This window comes from Vigna radiata, chromosome 8 (genome assembly GCF_000741045.1).
Source record: "Vigna radiata var. radiata cultivar VC1973A chromosome 8, Vradiata_ver6, whole genome shotgun sequence".
In the NCBI taxonomy this organism is placed as follows: domain Eukaryota; kingdom Viridiplantae; phylum Streptophyta; class Magnoliopsida; order Fabales; family Fabaceae; genus Vigna; species Vigna radiata.
Window position 1 is genome coordinate 41,434,752 of NC_028358.1, and position 19,822 is coordinate 41,454,573.

General features: G+C 31.8%; 2 protein-coding genes across 2 annotated transcripts; both read right to left on the reverse strand.

Moving 5' to 3' along the window:
* Positions 1-178: 178 nt before the first annotated feature.
* LOC106772169 (protein GFS12) lies at positions 179-9,485 on the reverse strand. Its single transcript, XM_014658382.2, has 16 exons — positions 9,234-9,485; positions 9,010-9,101; positions 6,689-8,797; positions 6,273-6,600; positions 5,959-6,174; positions 5,788-5,860; positions 5,491-5,696; positions 5,334-5,396; positions 4,660-4,868; positions 3,394-3,505; positions 2,759-3,280; positions 2,147-2,454; positions 1,814-2,057; positions 1,668-1,741; positions 990-1,128; positions 179-554 (listed from the first exon to the last, which is right to left on the reverse strand). Exons 1-16 carry the CDS (start codon positions 9,360-9,362, stop codon positions 405-407), a joined length of 4,974 nt encoding a protein of 1,657 aa, XP_014513868.1. The 5' UTR covers positions 9,363-9,485; the 3' UTR covers positions 179-404.
* Positions 9,486-14,267: 4,782 nt separating this feature from the next.
* LOC106769941 (transmembrane emp24 domain-containing protein p24beta3) lies at positions 14,268-17,497 on the reverse strand. Its single transcript, XM_014655755.2, has 4 exons — positions 17,074-17,497; positions 15,901-16,087; positions 15,591-15,698; positions 14,268-14,703 (listed from the first exon to the last, which is right to left on the reverse strand). Exons 1-4 carry the CDS (start codon positions 17,275-17,277, stop codon positions 14,570-14,572), a joined length of 633 nt encoding a protein of 210 aa, XP_014511241.1. The 5' UTR covers positions 17,278-17,497; the 3' UTR covers positions 14,268-14,569.
* Positions 17,498-19,822: the final 2,325 nt, after the last annotated feature.

Below are 19,822 nucleotides of genomic sequence, written 5' to 3' on the forward strand. Positions count from 1 at the left end.
ATAAAAAAACAAAGGGTATGTATGCTTAGGTGTATTCATATTATTTAAATAAAAACTTCAATTCATTATCCTTAATTAATGCGCTTAAAATAACACCCCTGTTAAGTTTACGTTTTATTGTCCGACATGCTAGTATGGATTTCTACGTCAGTGACGGTTCACACATCCCAAATACAAATTTGAATAATCAGAACATCATTGTATAAAAAATATACAAGGGGCACAATTAGTCTAGGAAACCAAAAACCAATTTTTTACTTCAAAGTTGAGACCTCATGAAATAATAAAAAAGAGAATTATACAGGGATATTTTGGCTGAAAGCCTGAACCGATGCAGTTGGTTCCTCTGATATGGCTGATCATTCATATGTACAAAGAAAGATAAGGAAAACGGTGAAGTATATTTAACAACAGATTCTAAGATAACCATCTTCGGTTCCAATGAGAAACAATCGGGAAAAGGGAAGTATACTAATACTTGATAACGCTGACAAGCTTCTCTGACCGTTATCAGAAACGTAGAGTCTCTGGGGGATAATATGGTGCTGCCCATCCTGCGTCATGGAATCATATAATCAGGAAAAAAATTTCAAAATCTGAGCACAAAACTAGTTCTGTATTGTTACAAATAGATGCATAGCAAACATAAAAGAATTCAGGTTCATATGGCTGAGAACTCAAGCCGCGGAACATAGACACTATAAGGCTGCAGGACACAACATCTCAAGCATATGAATTGCACTCTCTTAAATCTGTGAAGAAGAGATGAGTGGCTGGAAGTTGGGTTTTAAGCAAATGTAAAAGCATCTTCATATTTTATCAAGAAGCTGAAACCTATGAATCAGCTAGAAGGATCGCATCAAGCAACAAGATACAACTAAAGCAATAATGAACCATCATTTTAACACTTAAATTAAATGCTAGACAAACTATATTCCTTCTTAATTCCTATTCCTGTCATGTTGTGGGTCCTTAAAAGAGAAGCTTACTGTTTCGTTGACAGATTTAGACAAGGAGAGAAGCCCAATCCTACTCCGGGAAATTGAAATAACATCATGGCCCCAAATGGAGAAGCTGGATATACCATCTGAATGACCTCTGAAAATAACGGGCTGCGACGGCAAATTCCTGCAAGGGTAGTAAAAATGAGCTTCAAGATATATCCTTCTGGAAATGAGGAAGAAAGCTGATCACTTTCATTTAAGTTCTCGTGGCAATACATCTTCAAATAAAAACATGCAATATATGAAGCACAGTCTGCAAAGACTCAAATTATGAACGTGAAACAACAGACACATGATGAAAGTCCAACACTCCAATACGGACATACAATGAAGAAATAAACAGAGAAGAGTAGAGGTCCAGTTAGTTTTTTTTTTTTTTTTTTTTTTCTTTTTCTTTTGTTGATGAATTCTTTAATTTCCTATGCGAAACTATATGAACCAGGTCACCTGTACCTTAAGAAAATATTCTTACCGTTATTACCAAATAGTTTATTAACTACCATCAGGAATATATGCAATAAGGGGTAATAATTATTCAAAACTCAATCAACCACTTTCATGTGTCCAAATGCACAAAATTTAATCTCTCAAATTAAGAGATACAGTTCTAAATGATCATAAACTCTTAACGAATTTGAAGTTCAGTAGGGTGATAGCTCTTACATTCTTAAGTCCCAGACTCGTAAAGTTCTGTCCAGAGAGCTGGAAATGAGCAGATGTTCTTCAGGTGCTGCCAACTGTAGACAAAGACATGGATGAAGCTGTGTGTAAAATCAAATTACCTAAACCTTATATTTTCAACAAAATACCTTTGTCACGTATCCATCGTGAGCTCGCCAAGAGCTAATGACATTTCCACTCTTAGCATCAAATAATTTACAGTGACCAGAACTTAGCCCCGCTGCAATAAAAGATGGCAAAGAGGAAATTCCACCTGCTTGCATCTTGTCAGAGCCAGTAGAGCAGATGGCAGAAATAAGTGAAGGAAAACTAGATTCTGTAGATTCGCCTCTCCAGATATGAAGCTTTTGGCCTCGAGAAACATCAATGAACCTGTACAAGATTCAAAAGTGGGTAGGCATCGACATATTTTTCTAAATATCTTTATTGAAATGACATTCATCATGAAGAGTTAATTTTACCTCAGAGAACCATTTCCAGTGCCAACTACAAGAGTTTCAGTGGAGTATAATTGATGCATACAAGTATAAAGACTTGAGTCGAAAGCACTAGACAATATTCCATTTGATAGTGTATTCAAATTTAGCACATTTGCCTGGTCACTATTTATCTTTGATGCAGAGGATGGATGGCTTGTAGGATGGCTAGATTCTGTTTGCGACTCAGAAAATACTAATATTTGCTTCCCTGTTTGGCTATTCCAAATGTGAATTGTTCCATCACAAGATGCCACTCTTCCACTTGATAAGACGCAAATATCATTCACAACCTGAAATTGGAGAAAAGTAGTTCATAGGTCAACTAAACTAATTAATTGTATTTTATTGGACTAGTTCCTCATATATTAAGTCACATTGTAATCTGTTTTGTTTTAAATAGTCATCCATCGTGCTCCACTTTGTACTATGCAATTCGGATATTGATAATTTGAAACCAGAGTTGATACATGACAGTAGCGTTTAGTTCTCTGCTATAGAAATACAAACACACACACACACTACAGGGATCTATACCATGCAGCAGTTCTCCATGGTTGAAGAATGTCATTTTCAGCAAAGAATAACAAAACAAACCTCCTCATGGCCATAATAGCCGGACAGACAGTTAGTTCGGCTCAATTCCCATTTCTGAACAGTTCCCTTGTATCCTTGACCAATTCCAGCAGTAAAAACAGTGCATTCATCTTGGTTAACAGCCAGAGACCTTAGTGCTCCCTGATGTGCACGTATAGAGTATATAACAGATGCTCTGATCTTCCATGGAAGATCATCTTTCTGAATCCCCACCCTCCCAAGAAATTCAGGCCCATCCCAGATGGTGGCTGGACTAGGGAACCAAAACCAGGGTTCTTGGTTCATTTGGTATGTCATTCCTTCATGCACTACTACTGGACTTTGACGAACTTTAAATGGTCGTCTTTGAGGAATCAAATTTTTGGCACTTCTACTTCCTTGGGATTGTGGAATTGACCATCCAACTCCATTAAGCAACAGCTTTGCAGGATTGTAATCAGATGTAAATCCTTGGGATGTTACAGGTCTTCTAGCAAGAATAATTTCTGAACCATTTTTTGATGATTCTCCTGCATATTCCCACTGAATCACAACAGATTTAGAAATAAGCAAACAAGAAGCTATAACACCAATAAAACCATGCAATTTTTCCATTCATATAGGGGAAAAGAATAGAAAAATGTATAGCATCATACCTTCCAATTATGATGATGTAGAAGATACTGTTCAAGAATCAACCAAGTAGCACAGCATTGACGAAGTTTCTCTATCCCTAGAAGAGATGCAAAGGAAGGATAGAGTACCAACCTACATATGACCAAGAAGACTTTTTTATACACGGCAAACGAAAAAACAAGGCCATTTGAAATGGCATGTCATAAAACAAAATAAACTTGAAAGTGACTTTAGGAGGTCAAGATACAACCTATTTACAGTAGGGAATCAATGCAATTTGATGACAAACTTGATTTAATGATCCAATTGCATTTTCATAATAGTACAACAGCAAGTTTAAACCTGATTCAGTGACGATTTGCAATGCCCAACATCATGTCCAAATTAACTCCCATGGTTTCAGTAGAATGTGCAGAGCATGGGACATTTTCTAATTGAAAGATAAGACTATAAGCTTATGTCTCCTAGAAAAGATGATTTAAGGGAAATAATTTATCTTTCAAATCTATAGTCAAGTGCTTTGCTTATGTGTCTCAAATTTTGATAATTAACTCCGGATATTGATGATAGGTGGGACACTACAAGATGCAATATATTAGATCAGGTAGAAATTTGCATAACTTTTGCAAATCAGGACATTGCAACTGGGTTGAAAAACTAGATTAGTAAGGATCTTTAGGTCATGGAATATATTATTATATCTTTGTTTAGTTAAGCATATTACATGATGCATTTAATTTTTATTTTGTGTTAGAAATATGGATTTTCCTTATTAGAATTGGAAGAAAGATATGAAGCCAAAGGTGAAAAGTGGAGTTGTTGTCTTCAGATACTATGCTCTGAATCTTATCAAAGCAATAGAGCTTATTTTACAAGCTTTTACAGCTGTAAAATATCATATGAATTAATAACGTGAAGCTGAAGATACAGAACTAAAATAATATTAGAAACAAAAACATCCCTACACAGTTAACAATGAGATTGCCTAGCCAAAGATATTGGTTCTATCAAAGTGATCCGGCATTTCTCGTGGGGCAAATCTTCAAATCACATATGGTCATATCACCTTAAATTATAAAGAGGTTTAGCACAGTATTTTTAGATTTGACATAAACCACTAATATGACTCAATTTATTCATTCTATTTAGTTTTGCATGATTCCTTCTCACTTTTCTTATTTATTATTTCCACTTCTCTACCAAGAGTTCTTATAATTTTGCATTGAATAGCAGGAGGGTAATTGACCAGTATAACACCTAGACTAGAAAGCAAAACTGAAACTCACACTAGATCCATACGACTTTCAATGTGCAAGTCCCCTCCAATTTTTATTTTGCTAGCCTTCAAGTTTTTGCCAACAGTAGTTGAACCTTTAGAAACTTCCTGGGAGAAAGCCAGCTCATCAAATAGTTCTTTAAGTTTTGGAAGAATATGTAAAGCTGTCAAATCTGCTCCAATCCTCTGACAAATTCCAAAAAGAGTAGAGGCAGCAATCTGAAAAGGGGGAAGGCAACTAGGATTATTTAACAATTAAGTGATTATCAATAGAATGAGATGCATTATGATGATGAAAAGGAGCAGACATCACCACACTGGCAGGGTTCAGGTCAAATAAAAGGCCAGAGCAATCAATCTGTTTGAACTACAACTTTGGGGAATTGTGAAAAAACAGTTTGGAAGGAGTGTCAAATTTTGTTTTAAGCACAATGGTAAGTCTAATGGCCATGAACAAAATGAAAAAAATCATTGACAATCGTAACACTTTACTTTTGTCATTCCAATTAAAACAAGTCATAAATTAATTCTGATGTTTTCACATATAACTGTCTCACTACCCAGTGACTTGTGACTAAAAAGTTAGAGTCCCTGGCAAGGGTTTAAGCTAGATGCCAATTAGAGTCAACAGAATCGAGGAATGAGTGATGGATCCAAAACAAACCAATGGATAATTTGAAGAACCTGAAGCACTGCAATGTCCATATGTTTCTGCATAAGAAGCCCTATGTGTATGCAACTTAGATCCTGTGTATTTTTCAGTAAATTGAACAATAAGCTGTTATGCAGTATTTATTGGCAATTAAAGCATTTTGAAACCCAAAAAGAATAAGAACCATACTTCAAGAAGCTGCTTTACAATGACCTCTTCTGTCAGGAAAGCTACAAGGCCATCTAAAGTCATCATGCAATCAATAAGTGCCAAAGCAGTCCAACTCTGGACAGGATCGGGCTTATTCATGCATGACACATCAATGAAGGAACGAACAACATTTTTGAGTAAAGGTACCATCTGTTTGACAATAAACAATTCCCCAAAAATGCCACCTGAGAAGTCAAAAAATGGAAGGGCATTATAAATTGAAGGTCCAAATGAAGGAAAGATAGAAAAATGCAGAAGTCAATAAACTAAGAATACCAATTCTGACCAGCACATCAATGCCATCCGCAGATAGTCCTTTCCCAAAGCAGTGAACAAGAGGCAAGATAGTCTGATTCAAGAATGAGAAAAGCAATAATGATCACACATAAGTAGGATTGATGGATGAAGGAAAACATAGTATGGAAGGTTGTTGCAAAACCCAAAAACCTGATGGATGGTAATAGGTACTCCAAGCTCCTCGCTAGAACTGATTAGAAGCACTGAAGCAGAGGCAGCTGAACTTTTATCTGGAGAATTGTACAAGTTTGACAAGACCAATGGATGAATAGTTTCCAGGTATGCTTGTTTACCAACTTGATTCCATATTTCCCTCACAAATGAATCTTGTAGAAGTGCAACCTTTAAACGTAAATAACCTGTGGTCTGTAAAAAGAAGTCTTCTAAGATTTCTATTTATTTTTAGAAAAAAAGGGAAAAATCCACAGGCTAAACAAAAGCATAAAATCAAGTGAGCAACTTGCCTGTAAAATTTTCTGTACTGTTGGCAGGATTATTGTTTTCACTGCTGGCACTGTTAAGCATTTCATGAATTCCTTCAGAAGCATATATGCCCATTCAGCTTCAACATCACTCACAGCATTCACTATAAGCGGTAAGCAATAAGTAGTGCACATTTCAGTTGCGAATGCACCCATTTCCCTGAGGGCTCCATGCTTTGCAAGATTTGCAGCATAACGAAGACGAGTTTCGTCTTTAGCTACAAGCTGAAGTGGAGCAAGAAACAAGTAGGAGGACTTGACACTCTTTGGAAAATAAGGTGATTCCAGAAGAAATTTGGTAGAAGGCCTCCTATATAGCAAAAATAAATACTTAAATTAACATGATAGACGAAAAAAACAACAAAAAGTCAGTTGTATGTGTGCAAACACAATGGTACCTCGTCCAATCCTTTTGGATGCATGCTTCAACAAGTAATCTAACATTAGGAGGTAGATCCTGCAGAAATCCTGGAAAGGTTCCATCTTCCAAGTATATTGACAATGAGATTGGATCAAAGAGTGGCCTGGAAAGATGAAGTTCAGCCAAGAGACAACCAATAGAAAATATGTCCCCAGCAACATCTTCAGAGCAAAGTCTTGAAGAAGATAATTTCTGCTTCCAGAGTAGCAAGTCTGGATACCCTAAGGAGCCTTCATCTTCCTCTTTCATATGTTGAAGAAAAGAAATTAGATTTATTTTATTAGGTACATGGTAATTTCTGTCAATCAAAGATAGTTTGCTTATATTTTCACTAAATGTATTTGTTGTTGGATCTCCCAAAGATGAGATGTTTTTCCCTGTCATTTGATTTGAGGGATAACGGTAACAGGCATTCAAATGCCTAGCATGTTCAGAAAATTTAGATGCTTGCTCTAGTTCTTGTAGATAAGCAGTTCCAGCCAGAAGAGATGTCTCTCTGTGCATTTCATATGCCTGACTCCAAACTTTGGCATATTTATTGGAACTGTGACGTTTTGTTTTGGTAGTGGCATGACGTATAGGGTGTGGTTGTGTAAAGAGCTGACGACGTCCTGTTGATCTTGGCATTGAGGGTTCTGATAGAGGAAGCATAACATTCTTAGCAGCGATAGCTTCCTGGCCAGACATTTTGTAACCAAAGGTTATATCTATCCAGTGATGGAGCTGAAATGACACTCTATCACTTTCTAATGCATCAAAATGCAATTTAATGAAATCCTCAGGACTCTCTGCCCAAGAGGGTACAGCCAAATCAGCCATACCATCATGTATTGATATAAATATTTGAGCATCACAGTAAAACTCTGGAATGCATTCATCGGGAGTCCATTGATAGAGCCTCTGCATTGTGGAAGGATACTCATTAGGTTCATACACAGAACGAACAGCCATTCTCAGAACACTCAAAGGCAGTCTTCTTGCTTTATAACTGCAGACAGCCAATTCAGACAGACATTCATCTGAAACATGATGAGGGATTTCAGATGTTGAATATGTGAAATCCAATTGTTCATCGCCTTTTGCCAAGCGCCATTTACTCTTGCTCAAGTCGCGCCACCCTACATCACAATTATCATCAGGTTTTGAGCTAAAATCAATTACCCAAGGCATTACTGGATGAAATGTATGGTCCCCCCACCTCCTTCCTGCTAATCTGTTTAAGATGAGTAAATATTCAAAATTACTTATTTCTCCTCTCCACCACTGCTGAAAGCAAGCATGCCAATCTATTGTTGGAGAAAGCTTTAGATCAGCATAAAGGCCATGAGAATGACAACCAACATTACAACAACCAATTCTTGCAGGTTCAGAATTAACGCTTTCACTCTCCTGCGAAGTTAAATTAGATTCCAATACGGGCTCACTCCATAATCTCAGCCAACACCATAACGAATCAGTCAACATGATATTGGATGGACATATATTACCATGAGAAACCCCTAAACCATGTACGTACGATAAGGCTGAGAGTAGTTGATATATAAGAAATCTTCTATTCCAATCAGATTTTAAGGAATTGGGATTAAAATGAAGAATACTTTCCAAGTTGTATGGAGTTTTTGGAAGCACCACATTAACATGATCGGATGTTTCAAAAATTGCAAGGGCTGGAGCTATGTTGGGATGCCTCAAAGAGCCTGGCAAAACATCCTCTTCAAATGATGGCAACCCAATTAAACCCAGGAAATTTATACTGTCCCGTCCAGATCCTTTCTCTTCAATGAAGAGATAAAGTGAATTTAAGACATGGTCTTCGATTAGCCCGGACAAGAAATCAGAGGACACCTTTTGAAACGTAGAATAGGAAGAATTTCCCACATGAGCAATCGGCAAGAGTGAGGTGATTGTCCTCAAGCAAGAAAACCTTCCAGAATGACTACAATTTGTGTTTCCAGAAAAAGCTTTGCCACAGTCAGAATCATCTGATGAAGTAATTCTACCCTTAATAACATTATTTTTACTTCCACCAATATCAGGATCACCACTCCCGGTAGTAATTTCACCACTGTCCAAACTATATTCATTTCTGCATAAAGAACAAGAGTTTATCACTTCCAATTTCCAGCAGCCAACAACAAATCTAACCAAAGACTAAAACAACGATACATTTTCCAGATTTTAATTAAGAGAATGCAACAAAAGCACAAACAGACCATGTCAAAACATATCACAGATAATCATCATTAAAATTAAAAAAGAAAAGTAATCAGCACCAAAAATGCAGAACAAAAATCTTACACATAATTGATAAAACAATTCTTATCACGACTCGGCATGTATTGCAATATAAATTGACCGCCCGAAGCTTCTCCATCAGTAGTACCAGAAATCTATTTTTCCAAAAAGAAGAAAAGGAAATTAAAATGGAATATATTAAGTTAAAAAAAAAAAAAAGTTATCCAGAAATTGAATGAGAAGAGAGAGAGAGAGAGAGAGAGAGAGAGAGAGAGAGAGAGAGAGACATTGACGATAGCTGAGGATCCGAAAGGAAAAGCAGAATTGGAGATGGCATAATTGAAAAACACTTGCTCCGAGAAATCCGATTTTATTCGAAGTTGGAGGCACTCGAAGCATTCACTCTCTTCTTCCATCGATTCGCTCTACTGAGTCAACTCACCCATTTCTCATGCCCTCTCTCTGATTCACTCATGCTTCTCCCACCGTCGACGCTCTCTTCTCCGGTGTTAAATATGAAGGTCAATTCAGTCATTTCATAGCACAAGTAAATATAGCTAGTAAACTCCCAATCCAGCTTAATCATTTTAATTAACTAATAGTGTAAGAATATTTACATTTCTAGTAAATAACCATTAAATCCATCAATTTTTTTTATAAAGACTAACTTAATACCAAGAAATTCCTCCTAAATATTGTAAATAGTTTGATTTGTTACACTTTTCGAATTTCTTTCATGTTAAGTTATATCATTTTTTAAATATCTTATTTAAATAAATAATTCAAATTTATTATATTTTAGTTTTATTATTTTGATAGAGTATTTCATTTATCATTGAATAAAATTTCCTATCAAATAACACATTCATAGAATAATCTTTATAAACTCATCAATATTAAATTAAGAAATCTTGATTTACATCATGGAAAACTAGATTTATTAGTGTCAATAAAAAGCTTTCCATTAGTTGATATTTTTTTTAAATGTTGTAAAAAGAAAATCTAATTGAAACTAATAAAAAAATAAATCTAATATATATAAATCTAAATAAATTTTTAGTCTCAAAATTTATATACAAAATTAAAATTTGTCTCCATCATATATTTTTATACATATTAATTTTAAAATTTTAAAAACGAATAGATATTGAAATTTAAGATTGTAGAATATTTTTAACATATGAAATAATGTTTTAGTTTAATATTTGAATTATTTACATTATTTAACATAAAAATTTGATTAAATTAGATTAAAGTTACTATGTTTATTTATTTATTAAGTTTTATATGGAAAGATATCAAAATTTGAAACCGAACAAATTTTAGTTTTGCATACTAAAAACATATTTGACTAATCTATATATTGATCAACATTAATTATACACCTACTAAAAAGTTATCGTAATTGATATTAATAAGAAAAATTATAGTTGAACTTGATTGAAAAGAATTACTAATATTAAAAGAAAAAAAAACTAACTAAAATTGATAAATAAGATTCTTTTTATAGGAAAAAGAATAATCTTGGAGATATAATAAAAATTAATCACTATCAATTTTTGTTTGAAAGAAGGTTCATCGTACATGAATCGAAAGAACAGCATAAAATCAACTATGCCTGGTAGATGATGTTCCAACTAAAATAAAGGAAAATAAATATCATAATGTCTCAGTCTAAGAAAATAGTTAACAAACAAATTCATATCCTTACATTTTTATTTCAAGTAAAATTTAAAATTATATTATTTTAAGTAATTTAATTATTTTTTAACAATCTTAAAATTTAGTTTCTTTTAAATTTTATATTTAAACAATGTTATGAGAAAGTAACTTTATTTTTTATAAACATTATTACCCAAACTAATATTTTCCAGGAGATTATTTGTTTTAGTAAAAGCAAGAATGAATAAGGGCACCTACCAGTTTAGCGTAGCTTTTGGTTGAATTAAGACGAAGAGATGAAAGCATGGGTGTTGTTTTTTCTCCCGTGGGGATTCCACACTTTTTGCGGGCATAGGAATTAAATAAATATTAAAATCTCATTTGATTCACGGATTTAGAAGTGAATTTTAACTGAATTCCACTTATATATTATACATTTATCTTATTTATAGTGGACATAGGACTTCCGACATATATTACGTTTCTTCAATGAAATTAAATATATGATTTATAATGAACAAAAACATCTATATCTGTAATATAAACCCTTATCAAATGATAGGTTTGAACAACTGATAATTTCCTATCATTGTGTGTGACCATGTCAGTGAAAAGTTCTCACTGTTGTCTGTGTAACTCATTTATTTTTATCTCTCTTTTTTCATAAGAGTTATTCTTTTTAACATACGTATCAAAATCAATATTTTATAAAATTATATTTAACAATTAGGAAGTGTATTTATTACATGAATTTACTTTACAATGAATTTAAAAAAATTTCAATTAAATATAGTTATTTTTCAATTGTAAAACTGATGTCATCCAGACACAAATGATCATCTAACAAATTTGTTAATTTTTTACAATAACCATTTTTAAATGTATATTGAAGATGCATAAAATTAAGCTTAAAATTCAGTAAACTTTGATAAGGCTCAATGAGATATAGAATTATAGTTTAAATGAATTTCTATATTAGTCGATAAATATTAAGAAAAGAATAATCTAATCAAATTAATTCATAAACAAATAATTGGAAAAAAAAATTATAAATTAATTAAACATAAATAAAATAATAATAATTTAACAAATTAATTCATAATAATTAAAAATAATATTGAAATAAATTAAGAAAATAAAAGTTTAAAAAGGTAGTTGAATAAATATATTTTGCTCAAAAAATATTCAACAACCGAGAAGAACCATATATTCCAACATATTAAGTATTGGAGAAAAAAAAATCATATATGAACAATCATCAATACAAAAAGAAAAATAATTCAATAAAAGGTATCGTGGAACGATATCAAATTTGTCAATGTCACCATCAATTATTTGGATAAGTAATTTCTTACAATAAAAAAAATATAAACAATCGTGAAAAACATAATGGAATGTGAACATAATATATCCAGATAAGTAGTTTTATTGTGATTAAATCACAAATTAATTATTTATAAGATCATACATTTTTACAGTAGTAATTTTGGAAATTATTGTAAATGGGTTTAAAGTTTAAGATTTAAAGTTTAGGACTGGTTGCATGTTACATGTTATAAGTTACAGGTTACATATTAGAGTCTACAGGTTACAAATTATAAGTTACAAATTACATGTTATAGGTTACAGGTTGCAGGTTACAAGTTGCAGGTTACGTGTTATGGATTACGGGTTACAGGTTACAAGTTACAAATTACAGATGATAGGTTACAAGTTACATGTTATAGGTTATATATTACATGTTACATTTTATACGTTACATGTTACAAGTTACAGTAACACGTATTGCTTGACGTAAAACAGATAGTGGATTTGTTTATGTCTTTTGTTGAATCTTTTACATAGCTCGATAGAAAATTTGATAAGCCAATGATTTTTTTCCGTGTTTCNGAATACGGTTAACCAACATGTTAACTAATCGATTACAATAAATTGGATCGGATTTTGCGGTTTTTTCTTCTGCAGTACCTCGCCGTGACATGAGCGGATTATATGTTATAAGTTACAGGTAACATGTAACATGTTACATGTTACAATTTACAAGTTATAGGTTACATGTTACATTTTATAGGTTACTGGTTACATGTTAAAATTACAAAGTACAGGTGAAAGGTTACAAGTCACAAGTTATAAGTTACAAGTTAGAAGTTACAAGTTATCAGAGGTTACAAGTTACACGCTAGAAGTTACAAGTTATTACAAATTATTGGTTACAAGTTACAGGTTATATGTTACAGGCTATAAGTTACATGTTACAAGTTATAAGTCACAGGTTATGGGTTAAATGTTACAAGTTACATGTTACACGTTAATGTTACATGTTAATGTTACATGTTATAGGTTACATGTTACATGTTAGAAGTTACAAGTTACAAGTGACATGTTACAGGTCATAGGATACAAGTTATAAGTTCCAAGTGATAGGTTGCAAGTTACATATTGCTCGTTGCAGGTTACAGGTCACAAGTTAAGAGTCACAAATTACATGTTACAAGTTATAAGTAACAAGTTATAAGATACACATTATAGGTTATTACAGGTTACAAATTACATATTATATGTTACAGGTTATTAGTTACATGTTACAAGTTTCATGTTACAGGTTAAACGGAAGAGAAATAACATCTTCCATGTGAGGAGATTTAAAGGAAAACTAGAAGACAAAAAACATCTTAAATGTGGGAAGGAAATTTTAAGATTTGAAGATAAAGTGAATGTTTTTACTAAAGTGTCTTCAATGACAATAAAGAGTAATGGTAAATTAATTGTGTGTCACCTATTAAGAGTGTCTTCTTTTGTTTCTACAAATTTGTTATCCATATTTATAGTGATAACGAAGGATGAAATGAAAGATGATGAAAGTGAAAAAAGTGATAAATGTACAACTGTGGAAAGAGGTAATCAATTATGAAAAAAGTTAAAAATGATTCCCATGGACCATAAGGATCGATTCTCTTGTGCATGGATCCGATTCCATGCATTTGACTTTATTGTTTTGTGTTGCAACCCAACCACGTTGAATATCTCATTGAATTTATATATATATAAAATAAATATAATAGTATTATTAAATAATAATAACTTAAATAATATTGACAATAATAATAATAATAAATAATAACTATAAAGATAAAAAAAAATCGTATATTTTAATCTATTAAAACATTTTATTTTATTACATTTATCCACAACTTTTTCACAAATTTTATATTCAAATTTATCTATTTTCATTTCTAATGACAAATAAAACAAACAAATTTTATTTATGAAAGCCAACAAAAAAAAATCCCAACTAACGAAATTAAAGAAAACTGATTATGGCTCTAACTCTATTTTAGCTATAATATATTTTTAAAATAATAAATAAATTTCTATTAAGAAAAATATCCTATTAAAATATATTGTTTAATCATGGTAAAATAATTTTCAATTAATTCAGTTTTTATTTCTAAATTTTTTATTCATACAAACTGGTAGAGAAGTTTTATTGCTTTGTTCCATCCCATTATCACCCAATCAAATAAAATATCTTTTCTATTCTATCATTCCTATTATATTATTCTCCTTAATTGCGCTATATTTCACCACTCATCCAAACCAATTAACAACATGCAAAAGTGAAACAATAAATCCTTAAACGCATCAACATAAGCAGTATAGGTTCAGTTACCAAAATATGTCTTACTAGGATTGTACTTCAAGTTTGCATCAAACGTTTGAGAACTTGTAGATTACCCTTTTACAAACTTAGTATTGATTCTCACATGGTTTAATTTCTGTCAACCCATTGAAATCCAAACTAAGGAATTTAAAAATCTTGTTGGGTATCAAAATACAGGTCGTGTTTCTGTAAAAAAAAAAAAAAGTGTTCACCAAGAAATCTGACTTTTAAATAGAGAGCACATGTAAACCTAATACCGATGCTAATGAAGAACAGCATAAGGTTAATAATGAAGGGAACTCAAACACGGTTGTATGCCACTGACTTGCTGAAAAGGCGCCTGATGTATAGGACTTGCAGAGCACTAACAGCGGCCAAGAGAAAATACTCTCCTACTGTGTAGAATACAACACGCTTCCGAGTGCTCTCGTTCGCTACAAACAAAGAGGATTGAGTCAGTGAAAGTTACTATCATGTTCGTAACTATTTTTTCTTAATAGGACACAAAGGAGATAAGATATATCCACGAGTGACAAGACTAGGATATACAAGCATCAGATATAACATTAGTGTTCTAAGCCAATAACACAAGAATATGCTGTTCAAACAAGCCGGTTCTTATATTCATCAATGTCTGAACTGCTTTTATCCTCACAGAAAATATTCAGATCGTTTATAAAATATGAAATAAACGCCAAGAATATAACGCTACATCTTATCAGAACTTGTAATAGACAGGAATAACCCTAAAAATATCCCTTTCTAGCAGAAGTAATGGTACTTATAACAGAAGTCTGCAATGGCAGCTTGTTACTACACTACTTTAAGGTATGGTTTGTCATACTTTCAGAATATGAAAACAATCTGAACATTTCATTGGCCAAAAAGTTTCAGGAACTTCACAAACACACCAATAGGATCTGGCACAAGAAGGCTTCACTTTGGCTGAAACATCTAGCACTTTACAATTAAAATGACCGAATGAGTACCAGGATAACCTAAATAGAGATGTTCTTCATTTGCAGAATTTGTTTAATCTCAAAATGATAAAAGGTAAAGATACTGAACGTCTGGGAATCATCCCTGCTATGAAGATGCTTATGAAAAATATATTTCCACACTGCATAAATTCTACAAATGCCCGTATATCATTGCAAATATAATATCACAACACAATTACTAGATCAAAATTCCCCAACTAGAACAGTGGCTTGCATCATACCATGTTAGGCCTCTACTTGTGTATAGTAGGAGAAAGACGGTTCTTGGATAAAGAACCTATCATACCAGCTCATAAACAAAGGAAAAAAAAAATACTTACTGTGACGATGCCTTGCATCACGAGCTTTCAAGTACTTTTGTTCAGCAGTAACAGACTCTAGTGCTTCTCTGAGTTCAGCAATTTTAACATTAATTGGGTCCAAATGCTCTGCAAGCCATTANAGTCAAATGGAAGTTTGATAATCAACAAATAGAACAAATAAAGGACAACTGGACCATTCTCCATAAACATCAAGAAGTACCTCATGTATATACTATATATTAAAAGCTGTGTGATTAACACCAAAACTTGTAATTTATGAAGTAGGATAGTAGAATCTACTAAAAAAACCCTCTTACAAAGTACGTACCATCTTTGGCAAGGTCATGCTCAGAGGGAATATGACCAACATGGATGTAGAAAGAGACAGTCTCAGGTGTTGAGTATGGGTTATGGAAACAAAATTTATACATTCCATGTGCTGGGGCTTTGAAATCAAACTTGTCACCAGAGGTTCCCTTTATACTTTTGACAGTATTCCCAGCGGGGGATGTCACCTGCATGATAGCTACAAAATTAGGATATCTACAAAATTAAAGTTACAAAACAATTTACGATTCCTGGATAGGTGATCTGACAAGTAATTACTGCTAAGCCACGTCTAACTCGTATACTTCACATCAGCACAGAGAGATTTTACGCAATACTGCCCCATCCATCATGCAGAGCTTACCAACCAGAGTGTTCCACAACTTATAACAATGTATTCAATCATCAAAAGGCCTCAAGGTCCCAAACTCCAGTGTAAACAAAAAGTGTGCAAAACATGAGCTTAAATCTAATTATGTGCAGAAAATAAAGGTAATCCCTTCCCCGGTCACCATTTTTGGCCTTTCAATTTGCAAACCGACTTCGGCATAAGTACATCAAGTAGGGAATGGATAATGATTTCCAAATTCCAAGTCAGGGTCCGTTTGTTTTAAAGTTTTGCACAATTGAATTTGATGGTGCCTCAACAAATATCAGTCACAAACTTTCAGTTTAGTGAAATGAGTGATTTTCTATTGAAAAGAAAAAAGAAGAGAAAATTGAGTTTCTGCAGCATAGACAAAAAGGAACATATACCCCATGTAAAATTTATATACAATTTCACAGGTGGTTTTAGTGTTATTTTCTCAATAGAATGGGAGTTTCACCTCGATAATAGATAAATAAAAGGTGTACATTAAAGTTCCACAATTTTATCATAAAACTCTAATTCATATTGGACAACTGTAGAAAAAGCAAGAGCAAAACTATCACTGAATTTTGTCCGTGTCTCCTGCAAGCATGCTGATTTAACTAGGATTGGTAATTATGTACATAAATGGATCATAATCGATCTTCTTAATAAAGATATAACAAAATTCCTCTAGAAAATCAAAATGTCAACTATCACCGAGCCCCAAAAATTAAAACCCGACGAAAAAAATCAGACCACCAATAAGTTAACAATTGAAGCAATTGGCAAGCAATTAGGGCAACTGAAACAATTGTCACTGACCGTGAAATCAATGCCGGGGTGATCGGAACTCCAGAAAATGTCATGGTCGACGACAACAAAATTCCCCGAAACGGTGTCTCCCTCGTAAAGCACGTACTCGTAGACGCACTCGACGTCGTTCACCGTCACCGACAGCGATTCAATGCGAGAGAATAAGCTCATAATCAAACACATCAAAACCGTCCACATGTTGGCGCTTCTCATTGTGTTTGCACCCCTCTATTAGGGTTTTATTATTTTGAAAGCAAAGAATTGAAAGTAAAAGAATTTATGGTTGCCGGGAAGTAAGAGGCGTTTTCAGATCTTAAAGATGGACTGTGACACCCTCTGGCGAAGCTTGCTTCTTTCTCTCTCTTTTTCTCCTTTCTTCCTCGGCGAATGCAACACAACAAAACGGCGCCCTATGGTTGATGGAGCCGTCGTTTATAGAGCTGACGTGTAAAATGCGTACGTGCACTAGCCAATCAGAGAACGGAGCAGGTGCTATATGGCACAGATGGAACCAAATTATATATATATATACACGTTCCTTTTTTTTTAGTTTAAATAATATTTTAAAATGCCAATTATACTTTTTTAAACTAGTCAAAGTATATATTCCATTGATATTTTCTTTGATAAAAAATATGTATTAGTAGTCAAATAAATATTTAAATAAGTCAGAAAACTTACTTAAAATAAAAAAAGTAACCGTTATACTTTTAAATATGAATCACCTCTAAAATGTTATGTTTTAATTCGACTAAAACATGAAAATAAATTTCTTACTAATCAGTGTCAAAAAAAAATTATAAAAATCAATTCAAAATTGGCATTTAAATTCATTTGAAAAATACATAATAAATATGTTCATATTTGATTATCGTATTATGCAAATTAAAATTAATTTATTTTATATATATATATATATATATATATATATATATATATATATATATATATATATATATATATATTCATTATCTTAAGTTGTTCTTAGTTTATAAATTAAAATACATGTTTTGGTAATAAAAGAACTATACTACATATTTTGAAAAATAATACTCTAACCCTTTTTCTTTTGAGTTTATCTTGGAATTCACCTTTCCAATTAGTAAAAAGAATATTCTTTGAAAATAAAAATTATATTCGATATTTTTTAATCCGAATAGCTAGAGACTCTATCTACCTTTGAGTATATCAAGTAATAACAAATCATCATTAATCGTTAAAAAATACCAAAAAAAAAGTGACAACGGTCAATCTGTAAAAGTCTCTATCTCTTCAATTTACGACTTAATATGTTATTTTACTTAATTTATGACTTTTATTCTGACTTTTAATGTAAATTTTGTTAACTCTTATTTGAACTCTCCTAAGTCAATTTTTTCTTTCTTTACTTCATTTTTCAACATCCATTTTTGTTAGGTTATTCTTTTATGTCAAATTTTGAGAATGTATCCATAATATTGATTATTTATTAATGTTTTTATGTTGTCTTATGGAAAACATTCATAAGAAAATAATAAAAGAAAAATTATTATAAAATAGTAAACATAAAAGAAGAAAATAAAATATTATTTACATTCTTTCTCATTTCTCTTTCTGTACTTCATACGTAATTATATATTTTTTATTTTGTTTTTTCAAATTCACATTTTTCTTTTTATTCATCTTATAAGTTATTTGCATCCATAATAGTCAAAATGTCCATGAATGTTTTAGATCGATAGATTTTTCTAAACATAAAAATTAAGACTTAAAGAATATATATTTTGAAGCAAGTTATAACTCTTCTTTTTAAAAATTGATTTTTTTTAAGCTATGTTATGAAATTGGTATCTTTGAATAGAAAAAAAAAAATTGTTGATTTTATAACTTAATTAAGTTATATATATATATATATATATATATATATATATATATAAATGAGTTTAAATTGAAATTGATATATGATTATAATTTTAGATTTTCATTTTATTAATTGTCGAGTCAAGTTGAAATTTTGACAGCTGATCATAAACATATAATTCATTATTTTGATCGTTTGAATCTTTTATTAGAAGTATCTAGTGATAGTAGTTTTTTGCATAAAATTTTCATAATATAAGTTAATGATAACTTTGACTTCTGGTATTTGTTTGGTACATAACATTTTTTATACTTACACAGTTAAGTTAATTACTTTTGTATTGCGTTCTTGAATTGATTATATTTAATTGAAATGTAAAAACATAGCTTTTGGAGTTTTGTAGTGGAAGAAAGAACTTTTATCATTTTAATGTAACTAATAGAAAACAAATAAAGTATTACATATGTTTCTATTTAATTAAATGACATGTGTTAGTTTCGATGTAAGTTAAGTATATTATATGAGTTTACGAATCGGTGAATGAGTGAAATATGGTATTTAGTTTGTGATTTAGTTATAAAATTTGAAATTGTATTTTCTTAAGGGAAAAACTATTGTATGTAAAAATCACAACGTGGTAATGTATAAATGACAATGTACATGTGTTTTAGATCATCCTGATTGGTGAATCGAGGAAAGTTCATATTAGATGGTTTGTAACAACTACTATTAAAGAGAAATTAATTTATCTAATAATTTCATGATAGATACATGATATCTTAGTACTACTTTATACACTTGTTTTATGAAGTTTGTGTTCATAATTTTTGTCTATGATTGTGTCTACAATTGTATGTACTGTTATTTGAAACATGAATGAGATTGTTCGAAAATTTTAAATTTTAGATGTTTGATGAT

Excerpts from the sequence above, each read along its gene's own strand:
- LOC106772169 (XM_014658382.2), bottom strand. The coding sequence starts at position 9,362 with ATGGAAGAAGAGAGTGAATGCTTCGAGTGCCTCCAACTTCGAATAAAA. Across the intron at positions 5,861-5,958 it reads TACCTATTACCATCCATCAG|ACTATCTTGCCTCTTGTTCA; the intron begins GTTTTTGGGTTT and ends TTCTTGAATCAG. Across the intron at positions 2,455-2,758 it reads GCTATTATGGCCATGAGGAG|GTTGTGAATGATATTTGCGT; the intron begins GTTTGTTTTGTT and ends CTCCAATTTCAG.
- LOC106769941 (XM_014655755.2), bottom strand. The coding sequence starts at position 17,277 with ATGAGAAGCGCCAACATGTGGACGGTTTTGATGTGTTTGATTATGAGC. Across the intron at positions 16,088-17,073 it reads ACCCCGGCATTGATTTCACG|GTGACATCCCCCGCTGGGAA; the intron begins GTCAGTGACAAT and ends GCTATCATGCAG. Across the intron at positions 15,699-15,900 it reads GCATGACCTTGCCAAAGATG|AGCATTTGGACCCAATTAAT; the intron begins GTACGTACTTTG and ends AATGGCTTGCAG.